General features: G+C 60.0%; 3 protein-coding genes across 8 annotated transcripts in view; 1 reads left to right on the top strand and 2 right to left on the bottom strand.

Moving 5' to 3' along the window:
* The first annotated feature begins 375 nt into the window (after positions 1–375).
* Positions 376–5655, top strand: LOC104693966 (sterol 26-hydroxylase, mitochondrial). Its single transcript, XM_039554850.1, has 9 exons — positions 376–609; positions 2670–2860; positions 3130–3329; positions 3413–3610; positions 3749–3909; positions 4230–4396; positions 4621–4702; positions 4787–4987; positions 5086–5655. Exons 1-9 carry the CDS (start codon positions 376–378, stop codon positions 5209–5211), a joined length of 1560 nt encoding a protein of 519 aa, XP_039410784.1. The 3' UTR covers positions 5212–5655.
* A 732-nt stretch (positions 5656–6387) lies between these two features.
* PRKAG3 (protein kinase AMP-activated non-catalytic subunit gamma 3) lies at positions 6388–11842 on the bottom strand. Of its 4 annotated transcripts, XM_039554855.1 has the most exons (13): positions 11713–11842; positions 10779–10818; positions 10289–10509; positions 10123–10204; positions 9978–10036; positions 9657–9702; positions 9473–9527; positions 9242–9368; positions 8967–9132; positions 8756–8793; positions 8427–8573; positions 8248–8341; positions 6388–6996 (listed from the first exon to the last, which is right to left on the bottom strand). In XM_039554855.1, the coding sequence occupies exons 1-13, from the start codon at positions 11743–11745 to the stop codon at positions 6974–6976; spliced, it is 1131 nt and encodes a 376-aa protein (XP_039410789.1). In that variant the 5' UTR covers positions 11746–11842; the 3' UTR covers positions 6388–6973. The 4 variants fall into 4 exon arrangements, with proteins under 4 accessions (XP_039410789.1, XP_039410787.1, XP_039410790.1 ...); XM_039554853.1 differs by having other exon boundaries at positions 6388–8341; positions 9473–9530; positions 10123–10207; XM_039554856.1 differs by having other exon boundaries at positions 6388–8341; positions 8967–9114; positions 9473–9530; positions 10123–10207.
* A 1948-nt stretch (positions 11843–13790) lies between these two features.
* Positions 13791–16576, bottom strand: part of LOC104694194 (tubulin polyglutamylase TTLL4) — a 38681-nt gene continuing 35895 nt past the window's right edge. For all 3 annotated transcript variants that reach the window (XM_039554844.1, XM_039554843.1, XM_019290590.3), the window contains exons 17-19: positions 15605–15675; positions 14932–15014; positions 13791–14132 (exon numbers count right to left, since the gene is read on the bottom strand). In XM_039554844.1, the coding sequence (XP_039410778.1) occupies positions 13991–14132; positions 14932–15014; positions 15605–15675 (296 nt within the window). In that variant the 3' untranslated portion in view covers positions 13791–13990. The remainder of the gene's footprint in view (positions 14133–14931; positions 15015–15604; positions 15676–16576) is intronic.

Genomic DNA, 16576 nt, shown 5'->3' with positions numbered 1-16576 from the left:
CGGTACCCGGCGTGCTGTAACGCGTACCCAGCACGCCGCAGCCGGTCTCCACGGCCCGGTAGCGGGTGTGCCTCAGCCGGCACAAGGCGCACGGTACGGACTGCTCAGTGCCCAGTCCCCCCCGAGCAGCAGCCGGTACCCCGCATCCAGAGCGCAGCAGCCGGGGCCGGTACCCGTTGCGCAACGCACCGGGTGCGCGATTCTCTATTCCCGGGGCGCGGTACCCAGTCCGCGACCCTCGGTCCCCGGTGCGCGGTGCCCGGTGCCGGTGCCCGGTTGCCGCCCCCGCACCGCCCCCCGCACCGCCCCCGGTGCCGCCCCCGCCACCCTCGGTGCCTCCCCGCCCCGCCCCGTCCCGTGCGCTGCCGACGGAGCATGGCGGGCCCGAGCGGCGGGGCCCGGCGGCCGCTGCTGCCGCTGCTCCTGCGCCCCCGCCCGCCGCCGCCGCGCAGCAGCCCGGGACCGTCGCGCAGGACCGGGGGCTCGGCGGCAGCGGCGGCGGGGCCGGCGCGGCTGAAGGGACCGGAGGAGCTACCGGGGCCGGGGCTGCTCCGTACTTTCGTCTGGCTGTTCCTGCGGGGCTACCTGCTGCACACGCACCGGCTGCAGGTGCGCCGGGGCAGCCCGGCCCGAGGGCTGCGGGGATGCGGGGGTCGGGGTGCGTGGGGGCCTGGCGACCCTGCGTAGGGTCGTAGGTGGGGGGAGGGTTGGGAGGGGTGCATGGGATGGAGTGGCTTCCGGGGGGGCTGCAGGGAGGGTGCTGTACCCGGGGGGGCTTTGCAAGGGAGGGAGTGGGTGCGAGCTGGGGGCAAGGGGAGATGGGCTCCAGGGACGGGGATAGCTGCCGACAAGTGACGGCAAGGAGTTGAGCGGGGGCGGCAGAGCAGGGGAGCAGAGCGACTGGGCGGTAGAGCACCCGGCACAGTGGGGTAATGCTGGGGCCAGCAGGTAGAGAGGGGCCAGCAGAACCGGGTGACCTCAGGAGGGTCCAGCCAGGCTAGGGGTGCTCCAGCATCCCCGAGCCGGCCAGGCAGCTGAGGGCAAAGGTTCGGGGGCATCTCACAGGGTCCTGGCATCCCTGGGCTCCCGGGGAGGGGCAGCGGTTTTGGGTGCAGGTGACCAGACAGGTTTTTGGGCAGATGATACCCAGGCAGGCAGGGGAGGGATAGGCAGAGGTATTTGTTTTCTTCAGTCAACATTTCCTCATACGTCGGATGAAGCAAGCAATGGGCTTGGCTGGCTGCAAGCCAGGCAGCATCTTCCAGTGCCCTGGAGCTCTGACCAGCCTGAGAAGTGTGCAGGATCAGGCCTTCCTGGCATCTCAGAGCACCAGACACTGCTGGTTGGAGAAGGGGTTGTCACAGGACAGTGGGATTTCAGGGTGTAGGCACCGGAGCTGCCTCCTGCTCCCTCCTGCCCTTGGGACACCGAGCACAGCCTGGCTTTGCGGAAAGATGCCCACATGCCCTGGAGGTGCCTTTCCCCAGATCCAGGCAGCTCTGGCTTCTCACATCCCAGCTCTCCAAGGCCTGCACTGTGCCAGGTCCTGGCTGCCAGCAGATGCTGGTGGGCAGGCTTCAACCCGGGGCACAGCTGCCCCATGCCCACGAGCTGCCTGCAGTACCAGGGCGGCCGTCCTTCCCCCTCCTCCTGCCACCATGCACGAAGAACGTCTCCCCGTGGTGACGAATCCAGCTGAATCCAGGCGCAGGCTGCGATGCAGACAGTCACCAAGGGAGATTGTACCACGTGCATCCCCGCAGCCACGGGGAATGGGGACCAGGGTTTCCCTGCTAGGTCCCCTGCATCTCCCCCAGGCTTGGCCATGCTCTGCAGGGGCTCTGTCAGTGCCTGGGTGGGATGGAAAGTGACCTTTGGACATGGCCCTGTGCAGATCCACTTGCAAAGGGATGCCCAGCTGCCCCCAAGGGATGCGCTTGGAGGTCACGGCGCGCCCTGCCAGGGAGGCAGGCATGGCACCTGTGGCTGCAGACAAGGAGAGGGGAGCTGCAGCCACCGGAGCCCAGAGCAGGGCAGATGATGGTGAACGCCCCCTAGCTAGCTTGTGAGCCTGTGGTCCCAGGGCCCCAGGGGCCCCAGGCTCTGCCTGTTCTGGGAGCAGCCCAGTCATGCCCTAGCCTGGTGCTGCCCTCCCACTGATCATTAACCACCCTTACTGGGTGGTGAGTTCAAGGACCCAGTCAGCAACTGTTGTCCTCAGGTTATGAAGAACTGGGGCCATGCTGGAAGCAGCAGGACTTAGCCCTGCTGGTGGCTGCTGCAATGGTCCTGCATCTCAGCACAGTCCTGTGCTTGGCAGTTGTCTCTGTCCCTGCTGTCCTTTCTTGGTCGTCCTTCCCCAAAAGACCCACCAGGCTCTCTCTGCATCTCTGGGGTGGGTGAGGAGAGTGCCAGTCTGTGCTGGGGGGTCAGTGCCTGGTGTGCTTAGTGCTGGCAGAGGAAATGAGCCTGGAGACACCGGCCCAGGCCATCTGCAGAGCACTTCAAGGATGCTGCCAGCTTGGGGGATCAGAGGCAGGTGCTTGGGCCCAGCTGATGCTGAGGGGTCCATGGGATGGGTGCAGACAGGCACATTCAGGGCAGCATGGGGGCAGGGGGGATCTGACCCAGCTTGTCCCATTGACCCTGCCATGCTTTGTTCATCGCAGGTGATATCCCGACGTCTTTATGGACCTATCTGGAAGTCGACCTTCGGGCATTATAGGAACATCAACATTGGGAGCCCAGTGGTGCTGGAGCAGCTGCTACGGCAGGAGGGCAAGTACCCCATGCGGAGCGACATGGCCCTGTGGAAGGAACACCGAGACACCCGGCGCTTGCCCTATGGACCCTTCACCGAGTGAGTCCTGCCGTGGCTGTGCTCTGTGGGCAGCACACATGTCCTGTCCCTTCCTTAGGTGTAGAGCCCAGGTGGCAGTTTGCATTGCTCCCACTCCTGCAAGCTGCGTGCCCCCACCAAGTAGAAGGGCATGGCTGTGGCGGGTGGAATGACCCCTGGGATGGTTCCAGCCTGGGGTAGGGAGTATGCACACAGGGATTGGGGAACTGCTGCCAGCCACTGCCCCCTGCCCGTCCGTGCCCCCAGCGCTGAGCTTTGTGCCCATCCAGGGAAGGGGAGCGCTGGTACCGCCTGCGCCAGGTCCTCAACAAGCGGCTGCTGAAACCCTCGGAGGCGCTGCTGTACGCGGATGCCATCGGGGAGGTGGTGTCAGACCTGATGGTGCGGCTGCGGGAGGAGCGGAGCCGCAGCCCCTCAGGGGTGCTGGTGGGAGACGTGGCCAACCTGCTCTACCGCTTTGCCCTGGAAGGTAGGGGGATCCTCGCCCTCACCCCTGCCCTGTCCCACTCTTCCCATTGCCCCGGAGGTCTGGATACTCTTTGTCCCCTGCAGGGATCTCTTATATCCTCTTCGAGACCCGCATCGGGTGCCTCAAGCAGCAGGTCCCTGCTGAGACCCAGCACTTCATTGACTCCATCAACCTCATGTTCAAGAACTCCATCTTTGCCACCGTCCTGCCCCGATGGAGCCGCAAGGTGCTGCCCTTCTGGGACCGTTACCTGGACAGCTGGGACACCATCTTCGCCTTCGGTGAGCGGTGACAACGGGGGCCCGGTGTGGTGGCACTGGACTCCTTAAGGACCCTCAAAAGTGGGACAGTCCCTGCCCACATGTCCTTTTGGCAGCCCTCGCTCTGTCAGCTCTGGTTCCCACTCTCTGTCCCTACAGGCAAGAAACTGATTGACCGAAAGATGGAGGAGCTGGAGGGGCAGGTGGAGCGTGGCAAGGAGGTGTCTGGCTACCTGAGCTACCTGCTGGCCAGTGGCAGACTCAGCCTGGATGAGGTCTATGGCAGCGTGGCCGAGCTGCTGCTGGCCGGTGTGGACACGGTGAGAGCCAGGAAGCTGTTGCTAGGGGATCCCTGGTGAGCTCTATGCCCAGCCCTTGCAAGCTCTAGCCTGGTTGCTGTGGGGCTCATGCCCCACAGGGGCAAACCCTCAGGGATCAGTCAGTACTGACCCTATCCTCTGCTCTGCTTCGTGCCCTGCTCCCTGCCTCTCTCTGCCCTGTGCTTGCTGCCCCTCACGCCTGACTTTTCTGTGTACCAGAGCAGGGGCTCTCTGGTGCTGTACTGATGCTGTGCTTGGCACAAGGCTGCTCAGGTACCAGCCCCAATTCCTTCACTCCCCCCGGTGCTCCACTCCCCCAGACCTCCAACACGCTGTCCTGGGCCTTGTACCACCTCTCCCGGGACCCAGACATCCAGGAGACCCTGTACCAGGAGCTGAAAGCTGTTGTGCCTGCCGACCGGTTTCCTGCTGCTGAGGATATTCCCAAGTTGCCGATGCTTCGGGCCATTATCAAGGAGACTCTGAGGTACATTCCAGCCTTGTCCCTGCCCTGAGGTCCTGGTCACCAGCCCCTTCCCCAGAGGGGATGCACCAACCAGGCAGGATGCAAGGCTGAATTTCAGTCCCTCTGGACTGCAAATATCCACCTCCCCCTCCGGGGAGCTGCTGTGCCCTGTCCTGCCTGTGGCTCTCTCCCTCTGGGATCTCCAGGTGAGTCCTGCTCCCCCACTAACTCTCCCCATATCCCAGAGTCTACCCTGTGGTGCCCACCAACGCCAGGGTCTTCTATGAGAAGGACATTGTCATTGGAGACTACCTCTTCCCCAAGAATGTGAGTGGAGGCTGTGCTGTGGGAACCCCCACTGTGCTCAGTGGGGCCAGGTGGGGTCATTAAACCCCACTTCTTGCCCTGCAGACCCTCTTTGTCCTGGCGCACTACGCGATGTCCCACGATGAGACCTACTTCCCCGAGCCCGAGCGGTTCCTGCCCCAGCGCTGGCTCCGGGGACATGGCTCCCCTCACCACCCCTTCAGCTCCATCCCCTTTGGCTACGGGGTTCGTGCCTGTGTCGGACGCCGCATCGCTGAGCTGGAGATGCACCTGGCCCTTGCCAGGGTAAGTAGGGATCCCCCCACTTTGGGTATCTTGGCATGAGCTGGGATGGGGGTCCCAGGGAGTCCCCAAGGCAGTGCCAACCCCCCTTCTCCCCACAGATGATCCAGGCATTTGAGGTGCGGCCGGACCCCCGTGGCGTGGAAGTGACATCTGTGTCCCGCATTGTCCTGGTGGCCGACAAGCCCATCAACCTGGAATTCATCGCTCGCCCAGGAGCCCCCTGACTGCACGTCCACCCCCACCCTGGGTGCCAAATGGAGATCCCCCTTACTGCCCCACAAGGAGGGACAGGAAGGCAAACCCCTTCCCTGGCCAGCTTGGACTAGGGGGCTCACAGCCCCACAGTGGGAAAGGTGGGGGGGACTGCCCCCAAATCACCCCTGGGGCATATCCCCCTGCCCAAAATCAGCAGGAGGTTTGAGGAACTGCTGTGCCTTTGACACACTGCAGGGGGGTTGTGTCCCCGTCCGCCCCCCCCCCATCCTGTGCCCAGCTGGGCTGTCTCAAGAACCTGGGAGGTGTTTTGGGGCTGGGGGAAAGCAGGGAGGGGGCTTGCAGCCATTCGGTGTCTCCTTCGTCCCGTCCTTGTGTAGCTGCGCGTGGATCTGTGCCTGGAGCCAGGACATCTGGGTCCTCTCTGAACAGCTGACATTGGCCTCAGAAGCTTCTCTGTGCCTCAGTTTTCCCCTTGCCCCCAGGGGAGGGTTGAGTGCTGGCGGGGTTTGGGGTTTGCGCCTTTCCCAAGGGATGGAGCCAACCCTGGTCCTGGGAAAGCACAGCAGTAACACAGCACATTCCCCATGATGGGAGGAGGCCTGTCACCACCCAGCACTGGTATTGTGTCCCCTGGCAGAGCCAGCCAGCACAGGAGGGGGGTTTAGTTCCTGGGACTTTCCACTGTCAGCCGTTATTGCACTGAGATGCTGATACGGAGTCACGAGAATGGCAGGGCTTGCTGCAGGCAAAGCAGGAGGAGAAAGATGAGCTCAAGCATCCCCTACCCCCAAGCCAGGACCATTTCAAGGCTCAGAGCTGGTAGCAGTCACAAGCCGGGGACGCACTGCCATTTGCCCACGGTCCTCGAGGGCTGGGGCACGGGACATTTTTAACAGTGAACCCCTCACACTTTCCCTCTTCTTGGACTGAGGGAAGCAGCAGGCAGAAACCTTGCTGTTACCAAGCCTGCTGTCCTCAGGGTGTCCCTGAAGGGACCTGCACACCAGGAAGATGATTAAGACTGCATGCCCTGTGTCCCCATCCCCTTGGTTCTGCCCACATGGGCAGAGGTGCTACTCTGCCAGTGCCACACTTGCTGGCAAGCAGCCAGTACCCCTTCCCCAGCCTGGGTCTCTCCAGAGGAGTCATGTCCAGCTTTACCCCAGAAAGGCAAGAGGCAGTTCTTGGATCAGGCTGCTTTGTTACAGCAAGGCTGAATAGACTAACAAATAAATAAATAGCCCCTGCCCACCCCAAAACGTGCACAGGGTTTCCATGCAAGTGCCCATCCTGGTGCCAGCTCTGGCACAGACTGTGCCTCTGCCAGAGAGCTCCAGCCCCATGTGACCCTACAATAAAAAAGCCTGTGTGTGCAGCTGAGCCTGCGCTACCAGGCACCGGGCACAGACAGCAGGACTGTGTTCACTAGGAGGGAGCCACAATAGAAACGCTCGAATCCAGCAGCAGGATGGCAGTGGGGTGGCCAGGTCCTCTGGGGCTACACGGGTCTCTGTGCCCAGCTGCAGGCATGTTGCATCTCCTCCAGCACAGTGCCCACTGAGCATCACTGTGTGCTCACTGGAAGGAGGCACCCCTGGGTCCCATTTCCAGTGTTTCTGCCTCTCCAAGACAGGCAGGATCTAGCCCTGGACTCAAGACGAGCCCTAGGACTGGGGTGAACAGACATGTCCTCCCCACAGAGAGCCTTCAGGCCCAAGCCTCCTTCTCACAGGTCACGCAAGAGATCCCCAAGAGCAGCATTTGGTGTCTTCAGAGTGAGGATCGGTCGATGCCTGTGGGGCAAGAGGGTGCAAGACCATAACCCCAAATCAGTGTTGGACTGGGCACCTGTGACATGGTCCCCCCAACTCATCCCAATGGACACTGGGGTCTTTCCTCCATTCCTTGCTTGTATGCAAGCCCTGGGGTAGGAGGGAGGGCAGCTTGGCTGGAGAGGGACATTTCAGTGGCTCCCTGCAGCTCCTGACATAGCCACCCCTGTGGGCACCAGGGATGGGGTGAGCGAAGATACCTGATAGGGAAATGGAGGGATGGGGGCAAGGGGGATATCCCATGTGTGGCTAACACACACCATTCCCAGTCCTCTTCTGTGCAGAGCAGCTGGGCACTGCTGGGGGAACTGGTGGGCACAGACCTGTCCCAACCCATTCCCTACCACCACCCCAAAAAGCATCATTACCTTTGGGAAGCAGTTGGGAACTGGAGCTTGCTCCCCCTCCTCATTTCACCCCTAAAGAGGTGCCACAGTAGGTGCCAGGACCATGCCCACCCATAGCCAGTGAGGATTCACCAGGCAGTGGGTGAGCAGAGCCAGCTGCACATGGCCAGGCAGCATGGTTTCCAGTGCCACCTGGGAGTGAGCCCTGTCTCTGGAGCAGGCAGTTTTGGGGCTGCTGCAAGTGGAGGGGGTGGGGGGCTCTGCCAGCTGGGGGTTGGCCACATTTTGCATATGGCTAGTGGTGGGCAGCATGCCTGGGGGTGCAAGTGGGGATCTGTCCCCTCTGTGTCCCTTGGGAATGGCACTGGAGGTGCTTAGGTCTCAGGGGGGGAATTGAGGCGAGATCAAAACTAGGCTTTTGTCTTGGGGTGCATCACACCCCAAAACCCTCATCCAGTCCAAAGCCCAGGGACCTGCAAAACCTGCATTCCACACGCTGCCTGAATGGGGCTCTGGCAAAGTGCCTCCATTGAAGGTGCCCCCATCCTTCCTCAGAGTCACCAGAGGTGCCCTGTGATCCTTGTGTACTCCTGGGTCAAGCAACATCTGGGTCCTGCTGTCCCTGCTTGGGCACCCAGCACTGCCAGACCCCAGCCCCAGCCTTCTCCATCCCCCAGGACCACTCTGGATGGGGCAGAGGCAGGTTGCCTGAGCAGGGAGGTAACAAGGTGCAGGTAACCCAGCAGCAGGGCAGGGACAGGCACACAATAATGGTGGGGTGGTGCCTACCTGAAGTGAAGAGAAATTAAAGGTGCAAGTGGAGTAAGATGGAGCGTCGTGGGCTAAGAGTTAAGAGCATCGATACCTGCGGGAGTGAGCACAAGGGCCTGCAGGATGTCAGAGAGGGAGATGATGCCCCGCGGGTACCGGTTCTCATCCACCAGAACCAGGCGATGGACCTGTGGGTGCAGGCAGGGCATCACAGGCAGGCTGGGCAGCTGGCAGTGGTGGCTGGTGCTGGCACAAGGCACCCCAGCCACTCACCTGCTCCTTGGCAATGCGGTCAATTATGTCCTCCATAGGTTCATGGGGGTAGCAGGTGAGGACCCCCTCCAGGCAGATACTGCGTTGCTGCAGTGCCTCCCTCACACTGATGTCCAGGTTGTTGTAGGTCTTCTGGGCTGCCAGGTGCTGTGGTAGATGCAACCCCCATTCAGCGCCCCAAGGTGTCCTTGCACCCCATTGTGCCAACAATGCATGCATGACACTGCATGTGGGGTGGGTTTGCACGGGCACAGAGAGGTATGAGCTCCCACCAGTGCATGCAAGGGGCCAAACTGGAACCCGGGCATGCAAACACCCAGGGTACTCACAATGACATCAAACCGGGAATACAGGCCAACCACTTGCCCTGCAAAGAGAAACAATGCAGGGGCTGTGGAAAGGGTCCTTGGGACCACCTGCCATGTTCCTCCCACACCCCAAGGGGCAGCCCAAGGGCCAGGAGAGGGGGTTTGGGTAGGGAGGGTACTGGAGCTGCTAGCAGAGGGAGATAAGGATGTCACTTTTTCCCTCCCCAGGTACCAGCATCATTGATGACAGGCAAGGCGGAGACACGGCGATCCACAAAAATCTCCAAGGCAGTGTAGATCGGGGCAGTCTCGGGCACAACGGCCAGATCACGGAAGGTGCCAATGCACAGTTCCTGCACTGTTTTCTTCAGGAAGTGTGGCTTGGGAATGGTAGAACCCTTTGATGGGACAAGGCAGGGCTGGGCTGGCACCTATGTACAGCTTGACACCCTTGTCTGTGCCCCTACACACCAGCCACGTGTGTGCACACACAGCCCCAACACTCACAAAGATGTGGAGAAACTTGAGGATGCGCTTGTGCGTCAGGATGTGCAGGACATTGCCTGAGACAGGCTCAATGACAGGCAGGCGGTGGATTTTGTGCTTGATCAGGGAGTAGACAGCGTCGAAGAGGCTGTGGGTGATGGGGACATCGTGGGGGGATAGGGCTGCATTCCAGGCACACACACACCCCCACTCCAAGGTGTGTGCTCTCCCCCCCAGTGGGCAGGCTCTCACCTATCACTCGGAGAGATGTAGACTAGTGGCTTGAAGGAGCCCTGCAGGTACACCTCTGCTAAGGGAGAAAGCTATGAGAGGGGGTCCTGCAGTCCTGTGTTGCAGCCCCACACCACCACAGCCCACCTCTATGCCCTGTGTGACAACATCAGCCCAGCCACCCACATCACCCCATGATTTTTACCTCTCCAGGTCTCAATCTTGTGCTCCTCCAACTCATAGATCTGAACCTGAAGGCAAGGAAATTCCCTGGTCACGGTGGTTCCATGGGGTACTGAGGGCACTCTGGGACACTGCCCCCTTCCCTGGGCATCACACCCCATCACCCAAGCACAGGGATTACATTCTGGAGGCCAAGCAGGGGAGCAACCAGTGGATGCTGGTCTGGCCCAGAATCATCCTCTGGTCATTGTCTAGTGATTAAGAAGGGACCAGGAGTGGTGGGGACACCTGCTCCCTGCCCCATGCATGTCCTGATCCCCCGAGCTCTCCTCACTGCACTCACCAGAGGCGAGCGGTAGTAGCGGTGGAGGATGTTGATGAAGTCGGTGATGGTGAGCATCCCTGTGGAGATGTGTGGGACTGGCAGCGCTGCCTGCACCCTCTCTGCAAGGCAGGGGAGGGGGCCACGCATCGCTGCTGGCACTCACCCACAAAGCTCTGCATCTTGCTGTCCCAGAGAGGGGCAGCACGCACCCCGTTGGCCACCAGTGCCACAAAGGCTTTCTTGATCTGCTGGCAGAGTGCGGAAGGGTTCAGAGGGTCCCCAAGCCTGCTTCTTCACTGCCCATCCCCACTCATCTCCCAGGTTATCACCTCCAGGGAGATGTCGAAGATGACAAGCTTGCAGCTGGTGGGGATGGCATCATAACAGCAGTGGCTCATCAAGAAGTGCATGTAGACGTCAGCATCAGGGTTCTGAAACTCAGACTCTGGGCCCAGCCCCAGTATCTCATTTCCCAGTGTGAAGGTGACAGGTCTCCTGTATTCTTCCTCCTCCTCTTCCTCCTCCCTGGGGCATACAGCCTTCGGAAATCCTGCAGGCAAAGCCACCCCAGCCCTGGCCAGTGAGCTGAGCTGCTGGGTCTCAGCACCCTCCCACGTGGGGGGGAGCACGGAATGCTCCCGAAAGAGCCCCCCTGTACCCCATTCCACAGGGGCAGCACATAGCACTGCAGTTCTCCAGCCTGGGGCACACTCCAGCTGAGGAGAGGGGTATGGGCAGGGTGGGCAGAGGACCGATGCACTTGTCACACAAGTAAGGCAGTCCTCCCTGCTACACACCTAGACTCTTCCTGCTACGCACCTTCCTCCTCAGGGCAGGCAGCAGCATCCAGCAGCGCCACCTGAGAGGGCACACAGCAAGGAGGGGTCAGCAGGAGTCAACCCAGTCTTTCCCCCGCATCCATGGATTCTGCCTGCACCCACCCAGCTGCTCTGGTCCACCCAAGCCGGGCAGAGAGGACTGTCCTTTCAGGGCGGGGATGGGGGCTGGGCTCAGTCCCCAGCCCTCCTGGGCACCCCCCACCAGCCCAGGAGCCCCAGAGCCTGCAGTCTCCATGGTGGCTCCGGTCCAGGACACCCAGCTTGTCCTCCTGCTCTGGGGAGACAGCAGGGGTTTCCAGAGCAGGACAAGGCATGGATGGCAGGACCTCCTGCCTTCTCTCTTGGAGGTTGGAGCCCAGCATGTCCCACAGCGGCTCTGCGCCCATTCTCTCCCAATCCCAAGGTGTAAATCCCAGTCTTGCTTCTTCCCATGCCAAGAGCCTCACCAGCCCCATTGGCCCCTCCCGGGGACCAGGTTCATCCCAGGAAACCTACATTAACAAAGCGGCAGCCTGAGAAGGAAGGGAGGCCACAGGGCCAGACAGCTGACCCTGTTCCCCCAGTCCACAGGAGACCCTACTATAGTACAGCAGCACGTGCAGAGGGAAGAGCAACCCCAGCCACAACTTGCCTGACAGGGCCAAAGTTTACAAGCCACCCTAAAATAACGAAGGCACAGGGACAGGGACCACTGCCTAAGGAGCCTAAGAGCCAACACCGAGAAGAGACCCTGCAACACCGTCCCCCAACCGTTCCCAAGGGGCTTGGCACAGCTGGGACGAGGACGTCCTTGTCCCCATGGCTGCATGGCCGTGGGAAGGGGCCCATCAGCTGCCCACATTCCCCCACCCCAGGGGTGACCTGTCCCCGGCGGGGGGCTGTCGGGTCGGGCCCCCCACCCAGCCTGACGGTACCTGGGACGCAGCGGGGCCACGGAGCCGCTCCATGCTATCTGCGGGGCAGCGCTGCTATTCTGGGCCCGCGGCTGGCGTGGCCCTGGCAGATAGAGTGTCAGTGAGCAATGTCAGCCATGCCCCCGCCGCCAGCGCCGCCGGCGGGGGGGGCGGGGGGGGGGGGGGAGGACACAGCCGACACCACCGAGCAGCGCCCGCAGCCACCCCGCAGCCCCGGGCTGAAGTAGGGGGTCGCGGCCGCGGGACAACGCTGGCCCTGGGGACCCGATGGAGGGGGCGATGGAGCCATGGCTGGGGGCAGAGAGCGGAGGGACACCCCGCTCCGTGCAGCCCCGTCCTCCAGGAGCGGTGCTCCGCGCCGTCGGGACGCGGTCCTGCCTGCCCGGTGCTGCCCCGCCCCGTCGCGGGTGGGGGGCACAGCGTGGAGAATGGCTGGGTCCAGCCACGGGCTGAGTGGATGCGGACCCTTTGTCCTCGACGCTGCCCAGCCCTGCCCGTCCCTGCCCGGGGTCCTGCTGCAGCTCACTGTCCGCGGCCACGCTGGTCCCACGGTGAGGCAGCCCGACCTGTGGGGTAACCTCCTTCCTTGCCACGGGGCCACCACCCCCTCCTCTCGCCCTCTGCCCGCTCCCCGCTCCATTTTCTGTTTCGGGGAGGCTGTCGGGCTGGCCCGGGGCAGCTGCGGGCGAGCTACAGGGTTGGTGGCTACAGGACCAAAGGGACAGGGCTCTATCTAGCTGCAGGGAGCAGCTGGATATTGGCCCATGGTGGGGTAAAAGAGTTCCCTGGTGCTGCCTCACAGCAGGCAGGAAGAGGAGGGATGGGGCCGAGGCCTCGGTGCTGGCTGACAGGATGGCCCAAATCCCGCAGTGGTGCAAGGGCCCATGGGGCCAGGCCCTTACAGCTGTGCTGTGCAGAGCAGCCTGGCTCCAGCCTGGCCCTCGTGGGTGCTGGCAGCAGGGAAGAGAGCAGGCATCTCCACTTTCGGAGGCTATTTTCAGGTGCTGGAGAGAAGCCGAGGAGAGATGAGATTGTCACCAAGGAGACCAGAGAAACAGGGCCCAGCACTGGGAAACGGTGGGCTGTGAGAAGAGGGGAGGGAAGGGCTTTCTACCAGACCCAGGGCCCACACATGAGGCTCAGCACCTTCTCTGGGCCCCAAGAACCTGCCCAAGCACCCAGCATCCAACCACCAGGCTGCGGGGCAGAACCCTGAACTGGCAAAGGCCAGCTCTGGGCACCCAACCCTTCCTACCCCTCCTGTAAGGCTGGGGTGCATTGTTCCCCTTGGTTAATGATGCATGGGATAGTCCACAAGACATAAGGAAGACCCCAGACCAAAGCAATTATACTGGAAGCTGCTCCTCCATGCATGGGGGTATGTTTACCTGCCATAGGGCAGCAAGGATTACCCCCAGAAGGACAGGGAAAAGCGGGGTGGTAGCACAAACCCTCCCTGTACCAGAGCCCAGTGAAGCACGAAAGAGGTGCACTTCCCACCAGACACAAAGAGGTCAGGGAAAGGAAGGCAGATGAGAACCAGGAAAGCAGGTGAGTGTTTACTAGAAATCCTTGAGAAACAAAGTAGAGAGCAGACCGAGGAGAAGAGCACCAGCCTGCAGTCCGTGCACACATGCTGCAGGGCACACCAGAGAGCCAATGGCCTTGAGAAGGATGCTCCCCCCAGCAGCCCTACTGCTCCCACAACCAACTGGAGCCACACTGGTACCCATGGTCTGTCCTGAGCTGCGATGTGCAAGCCTGAGGTCTCCCACAGAGCCTGGTATTGGGGGAAGGCAAGATGTTGGCACAGACATTCAGAAAGGATAAAACTGGGCAGTTTTACTCCCTCCCAGGAGTGGGGTAGTGGCTGGGGACTTTTCTCCAGGGGCCAGGCTGCAGCAGGGCAAGAGCAGACTCAGCTGCCAGCAACTCAGGACACATATACAGGCAAGCAAGGACTCAGCCCGTGCTGACTGGGGACAAGAAGGGCAGGCTCAGCCAGCTCCCATGCAGCAAAGAAACCACCATGTCAGGCTTTAAGAACAGTCTAGGAAAAAAGGCCAGATAACCCGCACTTCCTCTTGTTTTTCCACTTGTTTTAGAAACTGAAGTCGCACAGGTCTCTTTGCCCAGGAAAACATCCCTCTCTACAACCAGCCCCACAAGCAAGTGTGCAGTGTGAGGAGCTCCCACAGCCTTGCTCTACAGAGCTAGCTCCTGTCTCTTCCTTTGAGGTAGGTTGATGCGTCCCCAGGGAGGGACGGTGGCTGCTTGGTCACATCACCAGGGTGGTGTCAGAGAGGCAGCCAGCAGGTCTCTGGTCGGCTCCACCAGTGCACTTGTTGAGAGGTAAGCTCTGAGTAGGGCTGGGCTCCAGGCATCTCGTGAGATCCTCACCAGCTGAAGAGAGGCATGTGCTACAGAAAAAAGGAGACCCTGAGCTTCTTAGGGACAATGAGAAAGGACCAAAAGGACCATGGTGCAATAATCATCTGCCGAATCATGACACATGGAGATAGGGCTGCCAGGCTCATCTACTGCATCTCCCATCCCAGGCAGCACCACTCACCCCAACTGGTATCCCAATATCAGTGTGACTTCAGGGTCACAGCTTAATCTCCCTGTCTGTGTGTAAACCCAGCTCCACCCTGGCCTCAGCACAGGAACAGAGATGTCCTTTCCCCTTAGCACCAGAGACCAGGGATGTGCCTCCCCTTCACTTTGGCTCACCTAAACAAACTCCAGTCCTCCACCTCTGCAGGAAGCTGTCAGCAGCCCAGCTTTGCTCGGGGAAGCTGGGAGCTTCAATAGACCCGGAGGCCTCACTGTTTCCCCAGTCAGTGCTGCAGCTGAGAGCCTCTGCTCACTGTTAACCACATCAGTGCCCACAGAAGTGATACAGGTTCCTATGTGGGGAATATCTTGTCAGCATGTTCTGATCATGACAGCTCCAAACATCACCTGATCTGGCTGTTCGGAGCTTCATTCCCATCCAAGCTGGGTGTACAGTGCCAAGGAGACATGCCCAGTTGCACAGACATCATGCCAGCCCCATCTGTTGGCTCTCCAGAGAGCAGAGGCTTCAGAGCCTGCAAACCAACCTGCTCCTCTCCCCTTAAATAAAACTGTGTTTCTGGGCCACCAGTTCTCTACCAGGACACCAGTCCTAAAGCCACGCTATGAACACCATGAACATCACAGCCAGTGCAAACTCACCCCAGTCTGCCCAGTTCCAGTTTGCTGAAGCTGTTCGATTGAATGCTACTCGTCTGGAGGAAGAATGACTTTGGCAATGACCACTGTGGGAGGAGAGAAAGACAACAGAATGACTATTTAAGTCGTGGCAAAAATCCCTCAAGCCTGCTGTGCTTTGCCACAGACTGCCCTAGAGATCTTCAGCTAGAGCTGCCTCACTGCTGTGCATTGTCACTGCCACCAGACTGTTCCCAGAATAGCAAACAGAGCAATCTTTGCTCTCTGCCTAATGAATCCCTCTGCTGAAAGTGGGAGTAGAGCATCTCGAGGTCAAAACAGTAGGTTTCTTTCAGAGGATCATTCTATTGTAAGGCACGGGAGTGACAGACAGAGATGACTCCCTTGTAGAGGGGAACAATGGGCAGGACAAGTGCCAAATATGTAGGGCTGTGCCCAGTGCACCCAAGGATATTCAGATGCAAAATACTTGCAGATCTGATATACTGTTCATGATTTCATGTTTGTGGGAAATAGGGCAGCATGGGTTCTTCCAGACTCCTGGAGGCCTTGGCAAAGAGGGAAGAAGGCAAACAGGTAAGACAGGAGTCAGAGGAAGGAGAACAAGCAGGCTCTCTACCCAGCTCTGTGCAGGTAAACAACCATCTCTGCCTACCTTACCCACAGTTATACGCACCATCTGGGCCAAATCCGTCCCTGCCCCAGTGTGGTACCCTTTGACACACCAGTTCTTCAGTAGCTCCAGACCTGGGAAGTGACAGAAAACAGGAAGTGAGAACGAACAGTCAGGTTTACAGAGAGTTAAGCCTTTCCAGTTCAGGGCATGAAAATATGCTGCACTGACCACGCAGAACATGCTATGCAATAACTACTTGAACACGTGCTTGAGCGCCAGCAAACACGGGGTAAATCAAGGGCGTTCACCCTTTGTACGAGCAAACATCAGTGCGTGGGCTGCTGCAGTGCTTGCCTTCCTCCCAGGGAGCCAAGACATTCCTTGCAGCAGGCTAAGTGAAACAGGGAAACTGGGGCAACACAGGATTTGCCAAATTAGACCAGATTGGCTGTCCCCCTGAGCCCGGTGCCTGCCAACAGCAGCACCTGATTTGGGCTGCACAGGTGAAAGTTCCCACAGTGCAAATGTAGAGCAGCTTTGCTGTCATCAACCCCTTTCCCAGAGGAGGGCAGCTCAGGTAACCTCCTCCTTGCACAGCACTGATCAGCTGCAGCATCCCAGTGCATCATCTCCTCCCTCCTCATCCAGAGCTCGACATGGGCTGAGACTTCATCCCTGAGGGAGTGCAAGACTAGCACAGGCCAATCTCATCGCTGGTGTGACTGGAAGGGACCATTCCTCTCACCACACACAAGACGTGGTGCTCCAGAGTATGGCAAGGTCATCTTGAAGCAGAGCCATGTGTTCAACTGCACTGAACAGGCTCCACTTCCTCCAGCTTAATCCTCCAGCTAGCTTCCTGCTAGCTGTTCCCACTACAGCCAAGCACCCTGCTCTTGGCCAACCCAGAAATACTGAGAAATCCAGGACTACTCCCATCCTGTTTTCTTATTTAAGAGCCTTAGGATCATAGCAGAAGGCTAGGGTGGCTTGAGAATTAAAAACCAGAAGAGCAATGGCTAGGAACTTGAT

Source organism: Corvus cornix, chromosome 7, assembly GCF_000738735.6.
Source record: "Corvus cornix cornix isolate S_Up_H32 chromosome 7, ASM73873v5, whole genome shotgun sequence".
In the NCBI taxonomy this organism is placed as follows: domain Eukaryota; kingdom Metazoa; phylum Chordata; class Aves; order Passeriformes; family Corvidae; genus Corvus; species Corvus cornix.
Note: the sequence above shows the minus strand (reverse complement) of the source record. Positions and strands in the feature narration are given on the sequence as shown.

Bases quoted from the DNA above. Each gene is read 5' to 3' on its own strand.
- LOC104693966 (XM_039554850.1), top strand. From the start codon at position 376: ATGGCGGGCCCGAGCGGCGGGGCCCGGCGGCCGCTGCTGCCGCTGCTC. The intron at 2,861-3,129 runs GTGAGTCCTGCC...GTGCCCATCCAG, and splicing joins CCCTATGGACCCTTCACCGA to GGAAGGGGAGCGCTGGTACC. The intron at 3,910-4,229 runs GTGAGAGCCAGG...CCACTCCCCCAG, and splicing joins TGCTGGCCGGTGTGGACACG to ACCTCCAACACGCTGTCCTG.
- PRKAG3 (XM_039554853.1), bottom strand. From the start codon at position 11,745: ATGGAGCGGCTCCGTGGCCCCGCTGCGTCCCAG. The intron at 8,574-8,755 runs GTGAGTACCCTG...CATCTACCACAG, and splicing joins ATTCCCGGTTTGATGTCATT to CACCTGGCAGCCCAGAAGAC. The intron at 8,342-8,426 runs GTGAGTGGCTGG...CTGCACCCACAG, and splicing joins ACCGCATTGCCAAGGAGCAG to GTCCATCGCCTGGTTCTGGT.